Source organism: Balaenoptera physalus (assembly GCF_965194825.1).
Source record: "Balaenoptera physalus genome assembly, chromosome: 2".
Classification (NCBI taxonomy): Eukaryota; Metazoa; Chordata; class Mammalia; order Artiodactyla; family Balaenopteridae; genus Balaenoptera; species Balaenoptera physalus.
In genome coordinates this window covers 26,462,151-26,480,022 of record NC_138883.1, presented here as the reverse complement: position 1 = coordinate 26,480,022, position 17,872 = coordinate 26,462,151, and the positions used below count along the sequence as shown (strand labels likewise).

The 17,872-nt window shown below is 51.7% G+C and overlaps 1 protein-coding gene across 9 annotated transcripts in view; it reads left to right on the top strand.

Annotated features, from left to right (window-relative positions):
• Window positions 1-17,590, top strand: part of ESRRB (estrogen related receptor beta) — a 196,920-nt gene extending 179,330 nt beyond the window's left edge. For all 9 annotated transcript variants that reach the window (XM_082451780.1, XM_082451778.1, XM_082451779.1 and 6 more), the window contains 2 exons: window positions 7,700-7,969; window positions 13,866-17,590. In XM_082451780.1, coding sequence (XP_082307906.1) covers window positions 7,700-7,969; window positions 13,866-14,110 — 515 coding nt within the window. In that variant the 3' untranslated portion in view covers window positions 14,111-17,590. The remainder of the gene's footprint in view (window positions 1-7,699; window positions 7,970-13,865) is intronic.
• Window positions 17,591-17,872: the final 282 nt, after the last annotated feature.

Sequence of the window (17,872 nt, the reverse complement as noted above, 5' to 3'; positions counted from 1 at the left end):
AGTACCTCCTTCATGGGCTTTGACGTGGGGATGAAATGCGAGCATGTGTATGATGCTTTGGCACATCCTGACATCAGCTGCGTGCTCGCTCTTGCCATTTGCCTGATCTTAAGGGAGGCCTGTCTCTTAGTTTGGATTCTATGACTTTAAGATCATTTCTGGCATGAAAAGTACATGTTAGAAACGTGTTTTGGGTGGTCCGGACTTCTCTTCATTGCATGTGGCCCCAAACCCCTCTTTCGGTCTTTTTCATTCTGGATGAAGGGAGGGAGCTGATTTTTAATTTGTTTTTGTAGACTCTGATACCCACATATTCTGCATTACACCCTTCTTGGGGAGCTTTCTAAAGTCTGTGCAGTTTATTCCTTTGCGGTTCTAACAGCTTGGCTCACAGTGTCGGGGAGACATCCTGTTCTTCTCTGGCAGTGACCTACCATGGACTCAGATTCTTCCTAGCTTTGTAATGTGGGACAGTTTATCTTCCTGTCTGTAGATCCTTTCTGTGTTTGCCACCGGCTCTGAAAGATGAATACAGCATGCATGGTTATGTAGCAAAGGTGTCCGAAACTTTAGATGCCAAGGCCCACAGTTGATTGGGGCAAGTCAAAAAGTCCTTATATAAGATGTTATGGGCACAGCTTACAGGAAGGAGCCTTCCTGCGGACAACGGCTCAGAGTGGGTGCTGGTGTCACTTAGCTGGCAGGAAGCCTAGAATTCCTTCCACAGGGACTCCCTGACTCACGGGTGGGCTCCCTGGGGATCTGGGCTGGAGCGCCCTTACTAAGGAGCTCAGCCTCTTGGGATTACACACTCAGTAGTTTTTGAATCTGCCCTGCGCTGATTCAGCACCAATGTGGGGTCAGGCCACTGCTTAAGACACCTCAGCCTGGATTGCTCCACTAACCCAGGGCCAAGTTAGGCACAGCTCCCCCTGCACACACCCCCTTCCCATCATACACTCCTCTTCCAGGCTGAGCAGGTACTGCATCGCAGCCACGGCTCAGGAGTGGCTCCTGGCGGGCCCGTGGGTCACTGCCTGCTTCTTCTACCACCTCGTACCCCCAGGGGGTAGAGTAGAACCAGGAGGCAGTGCCTCCCTTGCACCCATTTTCCGTCTCACCTCCCAGCTCCACCTCCCGTCTGTGCCCAACCAGGAGGGCAGTGGGCAGAGCAGAATGGTTGCCGAGGGCACAGACTTTGGATTCAGGCAGACCTGGCCTCTCATCCCAGCTCTGTCCTTACTGGCTCTGTGCGAGATGCTTCGTCTTTCTGTGCATCAGGGGTCCCCACCTGTGAGTAGTAGAGCCTCCCTCACTGGGTTGCTGGGAGGAACTGGCTCGCTTAGCCCAGGCCCCACACAGAGCTGGAACCCGATAAATGGCCGAGGCTGTGACCATGGTCGTTGTCATTGCTAATAGTATTAAAAGCCTCCTTTCACATCATCATTTCTCCTTGTCCAAAGCTGAATTCTTTTTGCTTAAAAAATAAAATAAACATAGGGGCTCATTTGTCTGTCTCAAACGCTAATTTGCCTATTTTGCATACATTTGCCTGCTGAATTATTTGGGCCTGACCTTCTAGTGTTTAAGGTAAAATTAATTAATAGGGTCTCCTGCTACTGCATGTAAACCTCATATTAAGGGTGATGACATAATCAAGTGCCTGATATAGTTAAACTAATTGACTTAATCCCATCTCAGATTAGATGGAAAACTTATCTGAAGACCTGGTAAGAGAATGAGAAAGAAAATGAGAAAGAGGGCAGGTTGAGTAGAGAGGATACAAGCCAGGGCCCCACCCTGGGACTTGTGTCAGCAACTGTCCATCTTGGTCCCTGGACAGACAGAAGGAGTGGCTTCTTAAGACGGCTCGGGTTAGAGCTCTGGAGAGGAGCCCAAGCCGCTGCCCTGAATTAAGCGCAGGATACCACATTTCATGCCTCAGTATCGTCTAATCCAGAGCCTGGCACACAGAGGGTGCTTCCTACTTGCTTTTGCATGCATTTATTGAGCATTAACTGTATGTAAGCTCTCTTGCTAGGAGCTGTGGCCCGTCTAAAGAATTAGATTAATTGCTGCCCTAAGGGTCTCATTTGGGAATAAGTTAGATAATTAAAAAAAAAAAAAACCAAAAAAGTTTTTCATGGAAAATTTCAAACAAAGGTAGACCAAAGAGTATGATGAACCTCCCCATTACCCTGCTTCAACAGTTATCCCCCCCACAGCCAGTCTTGTTTCCTCTCTACCCACCCATTTCCCACCTCCTGTATCTCACACGTGAGAAGGCAGATGCTTAGTTAGAATGCAGCAGGAAGAACCACAAGATGGAGTGCAGAGGCAGGAGGGATGCCACGGGCTTCGGGGGAGAGAGTAGAACAGGAGTTAGGCCTTCAGGATTGATGGGCAAGTGGCCATGGAGGAAAAGTCCAGAGGGACATTCAGTGCTGTGCACAGAAGCGGACATATTCACGCGGGCACTGAGTGGCCAGCTTAGCCGGAAGGAAGGCTCATTTGAGTGCGAACTCATTCCCAGCACTCCCCTCCCTTTTCCCCATATTACTGAACACACAGGACACTTTTGCAAGGGTGAGTTCCGTGGGAAAGCTGGGGCTGCTTGTGGTTCCCCCGGAACAGCAGCCGCTCTTTGGTTTGAGTCAGTCTGAAGTTGCCCACCCCAACATAGACTTTTCCCTTGAGTTGAATTTTCCAGGTATTGGGCTGCCTAGAGAACAAGCCCAAGTCTTTATAGTGTCCACCTCTTTTCCCCTTGAGCGAGAGGTTAGAACCAGAGGCAGCGAACATTCACAGGCAGTGGGCATCACTTGATGAATTGCAGCCTGCAGATGTTATTAGGTGTTATCCTTCCAGCCCAGGCAGCCCCGAGGGTGCCCCAGCCAGGACAGCCTCCTCCGGCTGGCCCTGCCCAGCCCAGGCTGACATGTGCACGGCCTCTGCAGGGGACCCCCCCCTCTGGAGGCCTCCTAGCGGAGGGCCCCTCAGAGACCCTGCTACCGGGAAGCCACCGTCTGGCTCACACTGGGGAGAGAAGAACACCAGCGGCCGATGAAATATGGGCTGCCGAGTGACAGCAGCTGTGTCTGGAGTGGCCTCAGATCCTATAATTACATCTCCCTTTATTACCTCTGCTAATGGCCCTCCAGGTCGACAGAAACGATAATAAATTAACAGATTATGAACTCCACTTGCCACAAATTATGTGCTCTTTTTTTTTTTTTTTTTTTTTTTAAATTCTAGAAGCTCATGCTGTCAAATCACTGGGGGATGGGGGCTTGGGAAGAGCCTGAATGTTATTAGATCCGTTGGTGCAGATAAAGCAACTTTCCGGGGGCAGCAGAGCTCAAGGTGGGAGAGGTGGGAGTGGGCAGCCAGCTGGGAGAGCCCCAGGGGCACGGCCACACGTAGCCTCTCCCAGCAGCCCCTCTGCCCCAGAATTGCTGATCACCTGATGGAGGAGACCCAGCCCAGCACAGGAACGCAGAAGTGAAGGGTGCATTGCTGAAGGGCAGGGAGGAGTGCATCAGCTCCTTTGTTTGGGTTTAATAAAAGAAAGAATATGTGCTTCCAGTAAAGATGTGGCAGAGGGGTGGAAGTGATGTGTTCCAAATACGCATCTTTCTTAAGCATCATTCTGGGAATTTGTGTAGGTGTATAGCCACTGTGTGTGTGTCCCCTCCCTGCCATCGTTCATACTATAACACTGCTTTACACTCTGCTTTTTTCATTTAGTTATATGAAATAGTAGCGTTTACTATATGCTAAGCCGTGTTCTAAGCAGTCCACACATTAGCTCATTTAATCCAAACAACCCAATGAGGTAAGTACTATTATTATTCCCATTTTACAGATGAGGAAACTGGGGCACAGAAAACATGCCCAGGGTCACAGCCAGTGGTCAGCAGAGCTAGGATTCCAATAGACGGGCTGGCTCTGGCGTCTGTGCCCTTAATAGTTAACATCTTTCTTGGGCAATGAGTATCTTTCTACATCCACATTCATGGTTCTTCCTTATTCTCTCTAGTGGCTTCTACTGTTCCATTCATCTAGCTAATAATTACATTTTATTACATTTATATAGTAAGTACATATAGTACGTTGGTTACATTTAGTTTGTCGCCTGCTTTGGGTCGTTACAAACAGATCTAACAAACAGCCTTTTCACATTTATCTTTGTACGTTTATGCATACTTTTCTTTCTAGGAGAAATTCCTAGCAGTGAGATTGCTAGGTTGAAGGGAGAATGCCTTTTATGTTATGCTTGATTTAATGTCACTTCTTCAACACAGACAGGTTCAAAAGCCAGAACTAGACAAAAACGCGTAGGCAGAACTCTCACCTCCATCCCCATCCCCTCCCCCTCCTTTCTCCTAGAGATAATTTTTATTTCTCATTTTTCCTTCTTGTGTTTCTTTTGTCAAACATTAGAAAATATTTGAGCTATTTCAAATATTAGAAAATATCCAGTATTTCCCCCATGACGTTGCACAAAACGAAGCAGCCTCTATCTGCTGTGCAGCACTTTGGGGTGTGCACCTGGATTTTCAAAGCTATTTCTGGCTCCTTCTGAAGAAGCTCAAGGAATAAGAGAAGAGTCAGGGGCTGAGTCACTCCTCAAACCAGCCTAGCAGGGGGTGTGCACACAGGCCTCAGGACACCCTCAGGTGGTGGTCCCACATCCCCAAGGTGCTCCATCCCCCCCTCCACCCCACCGCCTGCCACCAACCTGCCCTGTAGGCCTGTCTCTGACTCAGGCATGATAAGCCAAGGCAGCTAAATCCGGACTCATGTCTAGAGGACTAAGAGGGTCCAACCATGTTCTTCTGGCCCATCTTCTCGCCACCCAGGAGTCGAGGCCTGGTGGCATCTGTCCATTCTTGCCTCTGTGCCAGTAATGTTTGTGGGGCCCCTTTGCACCAGGCTGGGCGCTTGGCAGTGGGGCTCGGAAGGTGAGCGGCTTGGTGCCCGTGCTCCCGGGAGCCCGGGGCACAGGAGTGACAGCGGTCTGAGCAGACACACCCCTTCAGGGCTCCAGCTCGCCCTTCAGAGCTCAGCCGCAAAGTCTCCTCTTCTGCAGAGTCCCCCGGACTCTCTCATTTGGGCCAGATTCCCCCGTTGCATGTTCTCAGCCCTTCATCTCATTGGAGCTCTTCTTACAGCTGTAACCTCCTGGGGACACACGGTAACTTGGGGTGTGGCTTTCCCTCTTGACTGAGCTCTTGAAGGCAGGGATCGGCTCTGGTTCCAGCTGGCCATTCTGTCCCTGGTGCCTAGCACGGGGCCTGGCACTTAGTAGGTGCTCAGAAAGTATGTGGGGCATGAACGAGGGGGCAGAGCGTGCTGCTTATGTTCTTCTAGCCGTGAGCCTCTCGTGAATCTTTTGTCTTTCGTTTCCAGAAGCCTAGCTCCTACCTCACCCTCCCTCTCTGCCACCTTCCAATTCAATTGTCTATTAATTTTGCCCCGTCCACCTCCTACATCTTCCCTCCCAGTCTGTCTGCCTTCAGACCCGCACCCCCAGTGCAGTCCCACACGTCCCTACGTACACACACCCCCCGTGCTGGCTGATTGGTATCTGTTAATTAATGTCGCCCCAGGCCTCTCCTGCTCAGAGGCCCGATAAGGGAAATTGGATGTCCATTTCTATCTATCTTTCATTACCACCCGGCTCTCCCCGCCACCACGGGCAGCTGCTCACCCGCTCCCACTCTGGGATCCGGACGACAACACACGAGCACCTGACCCCTCTGTGCCACAGCCTCTCCCCCGAGAAGGCGCATCAATCCCCGCTCACCCCGTGTCGGCAGTGTAATCGCTCCAGCTCTGTGGGCGATCACCCGGGGATGCCAGCAGCCGGGTGGTGATCCCAGGTCCGGGTTGTGCAGATCGGCCTGCGAACTGTGATAGTCAGACTAAAAACGGTGTTTACCGGGAAAGGGGTACCTACTGAGCGAAGGGGGGCTTCCTCCCCTGGATGCCCCTTACAGTTGGACACTGGTTGTTGCACTGGTTGGAAAACAGGGAGGGACAGTGGCTTTTAGAGACAGAGGACAGCAGATGAGGGTGGAATAGACTCCAAGAAAACCCAGAGGGATTGGCCGATCCAGAGGCTCGGGACCACCCCGGGCCTCCAGTCTGGGCGCGGGGGAGAAGAATCACGTCACTAGCATGCTAACAACAGCAACAACAGTAATAGTAACAGCTACAGCCGTCACTACCTTCCTCGTTCAGGTGTACTGAGCACCATCTGTGTGCAGGGGGAGGTGTTAGGTGCTTCCCACGACCATCTCTTTCCATCCTCACCACACCCCGAGTCAGAACACTGCATCTAAGTGGGGTTAGGTTCTAGGTCAGCAAGTAAAGAGTCCTACATAAGCAAAATTACCCGTGGAGCTCCCTTAATTTCAGTTGTCCATGACGGGTGCATAGTGCAATGGCTTTGTGGATACCTTTCCTTTTTGGTACATCTGGTGTGGTCCGTCTTGGAACCCATCACTGAGTTTCTGGTTGAAGTTACTGCCTTGTGTTTAGTGACCAAGATATTTGAAAATCAACTCTCCTCCTCCCTCCCTGCTTCCCTCGCTGCTCCCTTCCTTCCTTCCTTTTTTTATTCTTTCTCTTAAATCAAGATGTTAATTGACTTTACCTGAGTTAAGTGCATATATAATACAGTTCCAGTGTGTCATTCTCATTTTGCAGATGAAGACTTTCTTCTCATCATTAATAATAATAGTAAGAGCTCAGTAAATGTATGTTTTGTAATCATGGTCTCATTTAGACCTCACAGTGACTCTCTGAAGCAGGCACTACTGTTATACCCATTTCATAGATGAGGAAGCTGAGGTTTGGGGAAGTAGCACAGCTCTTACAAGGTCAACCTACAGGTAGTAAACGCAGAGTCGGGATTCAAGCCCAGGCAATCTCCAGAGCACACTGAACAAGACAGTGTCATAATTCTGGAGCCGCCCCTGCCCCCATCCTTCTTTCACTCTGAACTCAGCCTTCTTGCTAGTAGGGAGGGGGAAACGCCCATGATCCAAGCTCACAGAATACAGGACTGCTTGGGTCACTGTTAGGTAGAGAGTGATGGCCAGGCCAGCAGGGGTCTGACCTCTGGGAGGACAGGCTGCCTGTGAGAAAGTGCCCCCTGACCCTGGGCGCTCTTGAGCTCTTAGCAGCCCCAGGCTGTGGTCACTGGCTGGGAACAGCTGATTCCTCCTCCTTCCTGGTTGGGCCCCTGAGTCTCGGCACAGCTGAGACTCTGCATTGAGGTCAGTCGTCACTCTAAAGCACTAAAGCCTCCCCTGCACTGAGCAGAGAGGGGGATATGGAAACTCCTCTGAGTGGAGGGCACCCTATACTGCCACCTCCTGATTCTACTATGAATTCAATAACTCCTTAAATTACAAATGCATTTAATTAATCAAAGAGCCTCTCTGCACATTCGAAAAATACCATAGAACTAACAATAATAATGATAATAACAACTGTCAACATTGACTGAGCTCTTGTTTTGTTAAGTTTTTTCCATGAATTCCATGTCTGACTCATTCACCAAGGGAAGGACAATGAGACCAGCAGGTAAAAGGGAGGGGCAGGATCCAGAGGTTCCCCACCAGCCCCAGGGAGGCCCCTGGCCTGCCCACCTGACCTCTGCTGCCCTGCTTGTCCCCTCTTCCTGCAGGCTTCTCCAACCTCTCTCTGGGGGACCAGATGAGCCTGCTTCAGAGTGCCTGGATGGAGATCCTCATCCTGGGCATCGTGTACCGCTCGCTGCCCTACGACGACAAGCTGGTGTACGCTGAGGACTACATCATGGACGAGGAGCACTCCCGCCTCGCGGGACTGCTGGAGCTCTACCGGGCCATCCTACAGCTGGTGCGCAGGTACAAGAAGCTCAAGGTGGAGAAGGAGGAGTTTGTGACGCTCAAGGCCCTGGCCCTGGCCAACTCAGGTACGGGCGGGTGTGGTACGTTCAGGGGGAGCTCCAAGAGGTCTTCTGGGCCTGGGGAGCACAGCTCTGGGGCCTGTGAGCAGGACCTCTGTAAGGGGCAGGAATGGTGTGAAGATGCCCGAGCTTCTTGTCACCAAAGATTGTGCAAGGGGTGGCCTGGAGTTGAAGAGATGGTGATGAAGTATGGCATTGGTTGAGTATTTCCTAAGGCCTTGATTTGCAGGGCATTCTGCTGGGCCCTTGCCATGAAGATCAGCACAGGGTTAAGGGCACAGATTTTAGAGGCAGGTTGCTAAGAGTCAAATCCTGCTCCTGCCACTTGGGCAAGTCTGTACCTCACTTCACTCTGTGCCTCAGTTTCTTCATCAGTAAAATGGGAACAACAAACAGTCCAGAAGACTCCACCCCAGGAGACTATGGAAGGGATTTATTTATATATAATTATGCTTACAATATGCCTGGCATATAATAAGTACTCAGTCTGTTAAATCAATTAGCCATGAGCTGATTTCATCTTACAATCAACCCTATGAGCAAAGTTATTATTTTAACCCCATTTTACAAATGGGGAAACTGGGGCTTGGAAAGGGGAAGCAAATTGCCCAGGGTCACACAGTTAAAGAGTGTCAGACAGAGCTAGGACCCAAACCAAGGTCCTCTGATTCCAAAATCAACTCCAAGCTTATACATACTCCTTGAATCTCCCACTCAAATTGCTCAGGCCCAAGAGAGAAAACTTTCCTGGCATTAAAAAGGAGGCTTCATTCCACTTCTTTTAGCGCCCACCAACTTCTAGCTAGACTATCTGGGGAGAGGGGCCGGGCATTGGTAACTCAGGTGAGTGAGCTTGAATGTAACCTGTGTCCACAGTCTGCAGGTACCAGGCCAGGTGCAGGGGTTGTGGTGGGGATTGCAGAAGAAGGAGAAAGGCAGGGTCCCTGTCCTAAAGAGAGAGTGTCAGGCACGCAGACACATAATTCTGCTGCTGGGCGCATGCAGTAGTCAATTGCTCAAATCTCAGTCAAGTTCAAATTGGACCCAAGTTCAAATTCTAGCTCTGATACTTAGTAGCAGTGTGACCTTGGGCAAGTTGGCACCCTTCCGTAGCTCTGTCCTGTGTGTAAAGTGGGGATATCCCCATCCCTCCTCCAAGCACTTTTTTAAATGATTGAAGATAAAGCGCTTAGCCCATGCCTGGCCTAGAGGAAATGTTCAATAAATATTCATTATTATCATTATTATTAATATTAGAGAAAACAAGTGTTATTAGTGTATGGAAGAGGGAGAGCTGGTTCCAGATGGAGACAGTACAAATAGGGTAACCAGCCAGTTTGCTTAATGCTGTCACAGTTTTACTGAAAGTTCCATGTCCTGGGAAACCTCAGTCCCTGTAAAACTGAGACAGTTGGTCCCCTAACAAATGGCTTCACAGAGAATACAGGGGATGCTGTCACTGCCCCACTCAGACCCCCTTTACTGGGTTAGTGCATCCGTGCTCCAGCTGCTGAAGTTTGCTGCTGATAGCGCACAACTGCCCCCTTCGCCAGAGACCTACCTTCACCTGCCTTGCTTGGAGGGTTACACAACCAACCCCCACGCCCCCTTCGCACCTTCAGCCAAAAGCGGACCCACACAGGGGAACCAAAGGCTGGACTCCTGGAGTGGATTCAGGCGCAAGCCAGGCTGCATCCTTACCGTGCTTGCCCCACCCTCGCCCTATCCCACCTCCCCACCTTCCTTTCTCCTGAAAGCACACTCGCCACAAATCCCATGCACCCGAACCCCCATCTCAGGCTCTGCTTCCAGGGAATGTGACCTAATAGACAGAAGGAAGCTTTTTTTTTTTTTAGTTCAAGTCCCTTTTATTAAAAAATGAATGCAAAATAAGAGTTAAACATTTTACATACTTCTGTAGAGACCATTTACACACACCTTGATTCCAAAATTGTAATGTAGTCTGTTAGAGAATGCTAATGCTGTTGGTTTGGTTTTAGTACAGTTTCAGATTGACAGAGTAACTGAGCAGATAGTATATAGAGTTCCATACACCATCCCTCCTTCATTCCCCAGCCCCTGTACACAATTCCCCCTATTATTAACATCTTGAGTTAGTGTGGTAATTTGTTGCAATTAATGAGCCAATTTTTTTTTTTTAATCTGACGGCTTTTCTTTTTAGTTTCGTTTGTTTATTTATTTATTTGTTTATTTATTTATTTATTTTTGGCTGCGTTGGGTCTTCGTTGCTGTGCGCTGGCTTTCTGTAGTTGCGGCGAGCGGGGGCTACTCTGTTGTGGTGCACAGGCTTCTCACTGCGGTGGCTTCTCTTGTTGTGGAGCACGGGCTCTAGGCGCGCGGGCTTCAGTAGTGGCGCATGGGCTTAGTTGCTCCGCGGCATGTGGGATCTTCCCGGACCAGGGCTCGAACCTGTGTCCCCTGCATTGGCAGGTGGATTCTTAACCACTGCGCCAGCAGGGAAGCCCAATGAGCCAATACTGATACATTATTATTAACAAAAGTCCACAGTTGCCTTCAGAGCTTACTCTTTGTGTTGTCCGGTTCTATGAGTTTTGACAAATGCACAACGACAAATCTCCATCATCACATATCATGCAGAATAGTTTCACACCCTCACAGTTCCCTGCGCTCTCCTATTCAAAGGGAAGCATTGTCATCAGCGGTTGTAGAGGGGCTGGGGATTTGGGTGGGCCGAGGAGGAGAGGGAACCAGTGAAATCAGAGGACACAGGGCAAGCACAGCGAGATGCAGCAAGGCTGCCCAGACCCTGGAGGGCACCTCCTGGATGTTGGACTCTCCCGACCACTTCTCACAAGACCCGGAGCTCACGCTTGCCCAGGCCAGGAGAGGAACGTGAGGAGGTGGGAGGCCACTCAGCTGTCGTCTCCACCCACTCCTCAATGCCAAGCTTTCAGAGGACTCTTTAGCTCTGCCAGCTGCTCTGGCCTTAGATCTCAGTACATACAGACATGCACGCATGCACATGCGCACCCACAGACGTACACACATACAAATACAAAACACCTGAGGACCGACGGAGCCCGGCAGGAGCTGCCGCTAGCATCAAGCTTTGCCTGAGTAGGTGCTTTGCCATGAGAGACAAAGTGCCGGGAACCTAGACTTCTTGCCCCAGTGGCATTTACCAGGCCATCCTGCAGCTCTGTGCAGGTTCAAGAGCTCCAAGTGGAAAAAGAGGAGTTTGTGATGCCTCAGGCCTTGGCTGCGTCGTGGAGCGATCAGATGCAGGCAGGAAACAGAAAGAACAGGCCTGTTTGGAGGTTAGGCTAGAAGAGCTGTTGGTATCAGAGCAGAGGCTCCAGGACTCTGAAGGGAGTGGGGTGGAATAGGGTCAGTAGAGGCAGCCGTGAAAGGTTGTGGAGGAGCGACCTGTCCTCAGCAGCGAGGTAGGAAAGTCACCCAGGCAGACAGTGTGTTAGCTGGAGGAGAGACAGGGGCTAGGAGATCACTGGAGTGGTGCTGGTGGCAGCCCCGAGGGCCACCATGGGTGCCACTGCTGAGGCTGAGTGGGCGGTAGCGGGTCAGAGGCTATGGCCCCAAACCACGCCCCCTCGGAGCCTGCTGGATGTCTTTCACCCCACCTCCCGGCCTCTCCAAGGCTCCCTGACGGCAGAAAAAATTCATAGCCATTGATTTTGTAATTAACAGTTTATCAATGCCATCGATACAGACTCGCTGATGGATTGCAAAGGAATTAATCTTCCAATGTTATTTTATTTCATTTTTGGTCGAAGGCAGCTGCCAATTTTGGCCTCCTTGGGGAGTGTGGGGTGGTGGGGAGAGGAAACTGGCAGGAGGCAAGGAATCTGGATGGCCAGGTCCCAGCCTTACAGGGACCAGTGCATCTTGGCTGCACGCTCTGGAATCAGCCAAGAGTGTAGGAATGGAGCCACGCTTCATCCCCAGCTGGCAAAGGAAGAGTCCTCACCGCCTTGGTAACAAGGAGCAGAAAAATGTGGAGGAGTCTTAGGTATGGGGCCGGCCCTGCAAGAGCAGTCTCCTGCAGTCTGAGTTTTCACAGTAATGATAGTAACAACATTTATTAGTGCCTGATGACGTGCTAGTTCATTTAACCCTCACCACTACCCTGTGAGGTAGGCACTCTCATTTGCTCCATTTCACAGACAAGAAACAATCTCAGAGAGCCTAAGTAACTTGGCCAAAGTCACACAGCATCTGAGACTCCAGAGTCTTATCCACCTCATTCTACTGCTATTCTCCTAAGAAAAAGAGACAGGACCCTTGGAGGCATGGGCTGAGTATGGATCCAAAATGTCAGAGGGAATTACTGGGGTTAGCCAGTTGGTACAACTGCCCTTGGCAGTCTGGTATCTAAACCAACCCACCATGCAAAGGAATTGCCCTGCTTTTTTTGAAGAATTCAGGAAATTTTCCCAGTCTTCCTTGACAACCCACCCAGAGCTTCAAGTTCCCTTGATTCACATGCACCCTTACCCTCCCACCTTTGGCAGGCCCTGGGGGCTGCAGCTCAGGGTGGTGGCTCGATATCTTTAAAGCACATCAGAAGAGGGCTGGTTATTTTCCCCAAGGCCATGAAGTGGGTTCTACTTTGCTTCTGCTCAGACCCAGCTGTCAGCAGGCACCTCCCTGCCCCTCTGGGGTTTAGGTAAATTTCATTTGAAGTTCATGGCCTGAGTCCAAAGCCCTCCCCAGGATTCTATAGAACTCCCAAGAGCATCTTCCGTCACTGTGCCCCATGTGTCCAGCCATGCTATCTTAGTCCCCCCATTATCCCTCACCACAGGGCACCCAGACACAGAGCTCAGCCCCTTTATCTGTGTATGTAACTGTAACAGCTATTTTGTAAGGTTAGTGAATGCACTGAAGACTTGAGCTGGTGCCTAGTGGCAGCGGTAACAATAATAATGATGATGATGATCATCACGGTCATGATGGTTATGAGGGTGGCGATGGCGATGAAGATCATGATGATGATGAAGGTGATGATGATGGTGATAAGATGATGATGGTGATGGTGTTAATGATGATGGTGGTGGTGGTGGTGATGATACCACTAGCTGGGTACTTATTCTGTGACAAGTACTGTTTTAAGCCCTTGATCTATAGTAACTCATTTAACCTCTTGAGGTAGGTATGGCTATTATCTCTTTTCAAAAATTAGGACAGGGGCTTCCCTGGTGGCGTAGTGGTTGAGAATCTGCCTGCCAATGCAGGGGACACGGGTTCGAGCCCTGGTCTGGGAAGATCCCACATGCCACGGGGCAGCTGGGCCCGTGAGCCACAACTACGGAGCCTGCGTGTCTGGAGCCTGTGCTCCGCAACAGGAGAGGCCACGATAGTGAAAGGCCCGTGCACCGCGATGAAGAGTGGCCCCCACTAGCCACAACTAGAGAAAGCCCTTGCACAGAAATGAAAGACCCAACACAGCCATAAATAAATAAATAAAAATTTATTAAAAAAAAATTAGGACAATTAGGCACAGAGAAATTAAATAAATTGCCTAAAGTCACAGAGCTAGCAGGTGAGGGACGCAAGATTACAATTCCACCAGTTCGGGTCCAGAGTCCACCTGGCACCTCCAGGACAATGACAGGTCTGCTCGTGTTTAAGCCCTTCAGGGTCTCCACTGCCACCTCTTGGTGGGTTCTCAAGAAAAGTCCTCCATGGATACAGATCTCTCCTTGGGTGTGAACCACAGCTCTGTCATTGGCCTCTGTGACTTCAGACCGGCAACTTAACCTCTCTGAGCCTGGGTTTCTCTCTCTGTAAAGCAAGGATTTGGAAGGCTCCAAAGCAGAGATCAAGGACCCCGGGGTGGCCCCCATGCCCAGGGCAGTGCTCTCCGGCCACGCCCGCTGATGCTCTGCCTTGTGCCCACAGATTCCATGTACATCGAGGATCTGGAGGCGGTCCAGAAGCTGCAGGACCTGCTGCACGAGGCGCTGCAGGACTACGAGCTGAGCCAGCGCCACGAGGAGCCGCGGAGGACGGGCAAGTTGCTGCTGACGCTGCCCCTGCTTCGGCAGACAGCTGCCAAGGCCGTGCAGCACTTCTACAGCATCAAACTGCAAGGCAAGGTGCCCATGCACAAACTCTTCCTGGAGATGCTGGAGGCCAAGGTCTGATGGCCTGGCACAAGGACCGACTCCCACCCAAGGACAGACAAACCGACGGGGAGACCTCCACAGCCACCAGCCTCAACATTCAAGTCCTGTATCATGGCCACGAGCAGTCCCAGAGGAAGGGGCTCCTCGCCTCCTGGCTGTGTGCGGAGTTCTGGGTGCTGTGGGGTAGGGAACGGGGATGGGAGGGCAGGGCGCGGGGCTCATCTGTAACTGGCTTTTTCTTTGGTATGTTTTTCCTCCGCCACGGGCAACGCTGAGGCCTGGGCCAGAGCTGACTCCCCTGAGGCTGGAGACCACCGAGGAAGTGCCCCCTCTCCCTGCCAAATCACCAAGAGGCAGCACTAACATAACACATTTCCTAACCCCATGCCCGACCCCCCTGTCCTCTGTCCATGGCCTGGGTGGGCAGTGCTTAGCGCCCAGGACTCTGGCATACTCAAGTGGGGTACCTTCTGGAGGTTTCCCTTTCCCAGAGGGCAGTTACTTTCTTGCAGGGTTGCTGCGTACTCTGGGGTTCTGTGGGGCCCCTCAAGAGGCCCTACTCCTGCCACAGTCCAGACGGCTCCCTCCCTCCATCCTTCCTCTAGGCTCCCAGGCCCAGCTCACCATCAGGAGAGTAGCCGCCAGAACTCAGGCGTTTTCCTGGTTACCCCACCCCTCGGTGCGCCCCCGCCTGCCTGTCACCGCGGCCCCAGGGCCTGTCCTCCCCCTCTCTCCCCCAGGAGCCCTGCTGCTACTTCCTGCCCTACCTCAGAGCTCACTCCCACAGTGGGTTCAGCCAGCCAAGACTTCAGGGCCCGTAGGTGGGAATGGTGCTGGCTCCGAGAAGAGCAGGGCCCAGGCAAGACTCCCCAGCGCTCCCCCTTCTTCTGGCTTCTCCCACTCCCCGGAGGCGGGTCCAGAGCAGGTAGGCCTTGGGAAGTGAGGGATATGCAGGGACCTGACCCCGTCTGAGGCCACCCTGGGCACTTGATTCTGGCAGCCCTGGGAGGACCGGGTCAGGATAGGGAGAGGCCCAAACCAATCTTTGCGGAGCACAGAAAGGCCCAGAAGCAGAGATGAGCAGGCGGGGGAACCCTGAAGACAGAGGCTCGGTGGAGGTCACCAGCCTGCCTGATCTTTCCTGGTATCCAGGGGCAGCGGACACCAAAGCCCCCTCCCCTGCATTCCAAGGGCTGCATGAATCAGCGCCTCAGGAGGGGTTGCTCCTGCCATCCTTGGACTAAGGAGGTGTAGCGTAGCTCCCTGGGTGCACTTAGAAGACCAGCTTTCTGGCAGGACAACCAGTCCGGCCCCCCATCAGTCCTCCAGGCTGCTGTGTAAGGTGACAGCCACCCCAGTTCGCCCAGGACCGGTTCTGGCACTGAAAGTCCATTTCGCAGGAAACCCCTCAGTCCTGCCCAAATGGGGACAGTTGGTCATCCATTTCTGCGAGTGGCTATGAAAGTTTGTTCTCACCCACTTGTGGGAGGTCGGGGGCAGCCTTGAACATGCCGTATGGTGCTCACGGGGTTGGCGGAGGGCCGCTCAGAGGATCTCCCGAGGATGAAGGGTTTTGAGCATCATGGAGAAGCTCCTCGCAATCAGCTGCCTTCTAAAGCAGGGATAAGAGCAGCCCCCGGGGCACATCCCTGGGGATCCACGCACATTCTAACCCGACGTCTCATCACTTGGAGAGGCAGGCAGATCCCACCCACCCGTCACTAGGACCAGGAGGCCAGGTGCCCTCCTCCACAACCTCGCAGCTTTCCAAGGGAAGCAGCTACTGCTGGTTCCACCTCTCCACCCCCAGACGCCGCTCCTTCTGAACTTTTGCTGGGACGTGCTGAGGTCACCCTAGGCAGGAGCGTTGGCTAAATCCTGGCAGCTGCTCTCAGATACCTTCACATAGAAAATGTCAGGGGTTCCAAGAGACTTCACAGACCAGCAAAGTGTGCCCCCCCTCCCTTTTGCCTGTGGGGACGGCCACAGTCACTTGTCAGTCAGCATTGGAATGATCTGGGATGCTTCAGCCCTAGCTCTCTGTGCAGTCTCCAATCTGGGCGGACAGATGCACAGGTGCCTCTAAGGGACCAGGGGTAAAACCCAGGCCTAACTTAGCCAGTGGGGGCCATGTCATGAAGTCTGGACTAGGGAGATGGCACGGTGCGAGAACTTGGGGTCTGCTCTGCAGGAGCCTCCCCTAGCCCCTCACTGTGCTGTGTGCTCGAGGAGGTGGGGCAGAGGGTCGCACCTCATCACCCTGTTCTCTGTAGTGTCATTGCTCAAGCGTGAGGACCCAAGCTGTGAGCTGCGGCAGGGGCTTGTGCACAACTGGCCTTTGCAGTCCATCTTTTCTAGAAAAAGCGTCTCTGGCTAACAGTGCAACAACTGGTTTGCGGTGGGTGGGTGTTCTGTACACAGGGCAGCTTTGCCTCGCCGGATCGCGTACATCTGCAAGTGTCCCGGCATCCGAGCCCCTTTAAAGCAAAGAGGGGGAGGTGGTCCTGATGGCTTGGTGCTAATGCGATGGATCCTGCTGCTGCTGCTGCTTTTACACTTAAAAAACTCCAATGGCAACAGGAAATGTATCAGTAATGATGAGAATTCTGTCCAATGGGAAAGGCCCTGGTGTGTACTTGATGGATCCATTGGCATTCAGAGAAAAAGTTTAGGAGCCAACTTCTTAGTTGGAAGTCTAGCCAGCTTTGGGACCTCCCTGGGAAGAGGGGGGGCCCTGACTTAGTGGAAGACGGTGGAGCAAGGAGAGTTCAGGACACCCCATCCCCCCAAACAGAACAAAACTGAAGTTTACCCGCAAATCCGCTGTTCCTGGAATATCTGTAAAGAGGAAATAGCCCTTCTCAGTTGTACTCTCATGATACAGGTCATTGAAATGAACCAAGAAATAAAATGAAAAAAATCCAACCATGGAGAAGGTGGTATTGGCTGGGTTTTGTTTGGTCCCCATGTCCCCACCCTTTCTAAAGATTCTAGACTGGTTTTGTCTCATGTGAACCTTGATGGTGGCTCCCAGTTTGGGCATAGAGGAAACTTCAGTGATTTCCCAGGGCACAATTTAAGAACCGAGTAGGAAGACCAGAGTAGGATGTTGGGTGGGAGGTCATGGCAGGGCCTTAGAGGAGCCAGAATCTGCACCCACCCCCGTGTCAGGGGCCTCCCTTCCCTCCAGATTCTCCCCTCCCCCTGCGCAGTTGGCGAAGGTGGAGGGGGGTTCTGGTGAGGAGAAGTAGTGACAAACTTGTGACCAGAAGACAGAGGGGCCCATGCCCACGGAAGAGCACCAAAGAAAAGCACTATGTGGAGATTGTTTTATTTTCTAATAATGATAATATGGCTGGAATGGCTTCTTAAGATGTATATATTTTTTAAAATGGCGGTCCCTCATTGCATCACCCACCTGTACGTACTTCCACCTCTGTATGTGTTCTCCCAAACACCGTAGGATGCTTCCATCCTGGTCCCATGTATCTGGAATCTTAATAAATAAGCAACGGCCTATCGGAGAGTTTCTTCACACATTATCTTTGCTGGCTGGCTGTCCCCTGGACAGCACTGCCCTCAGGTCTCAGGCTGATGCTAGAAGAGACCATCAGGAGGACCAGCTCAGCCTCAGGGTCCTCTGGGGATTCAAGTGAGCATTAAAATGTGTATTCAGCAGCAAAACTCAGGAACGTATCTTGAGCAGTGTGATACAGGTCTGAGAACCACTTCTTCTTTTCAGACTTTTAATATTAATGGTGAGGCCCTTTATTATTTTCA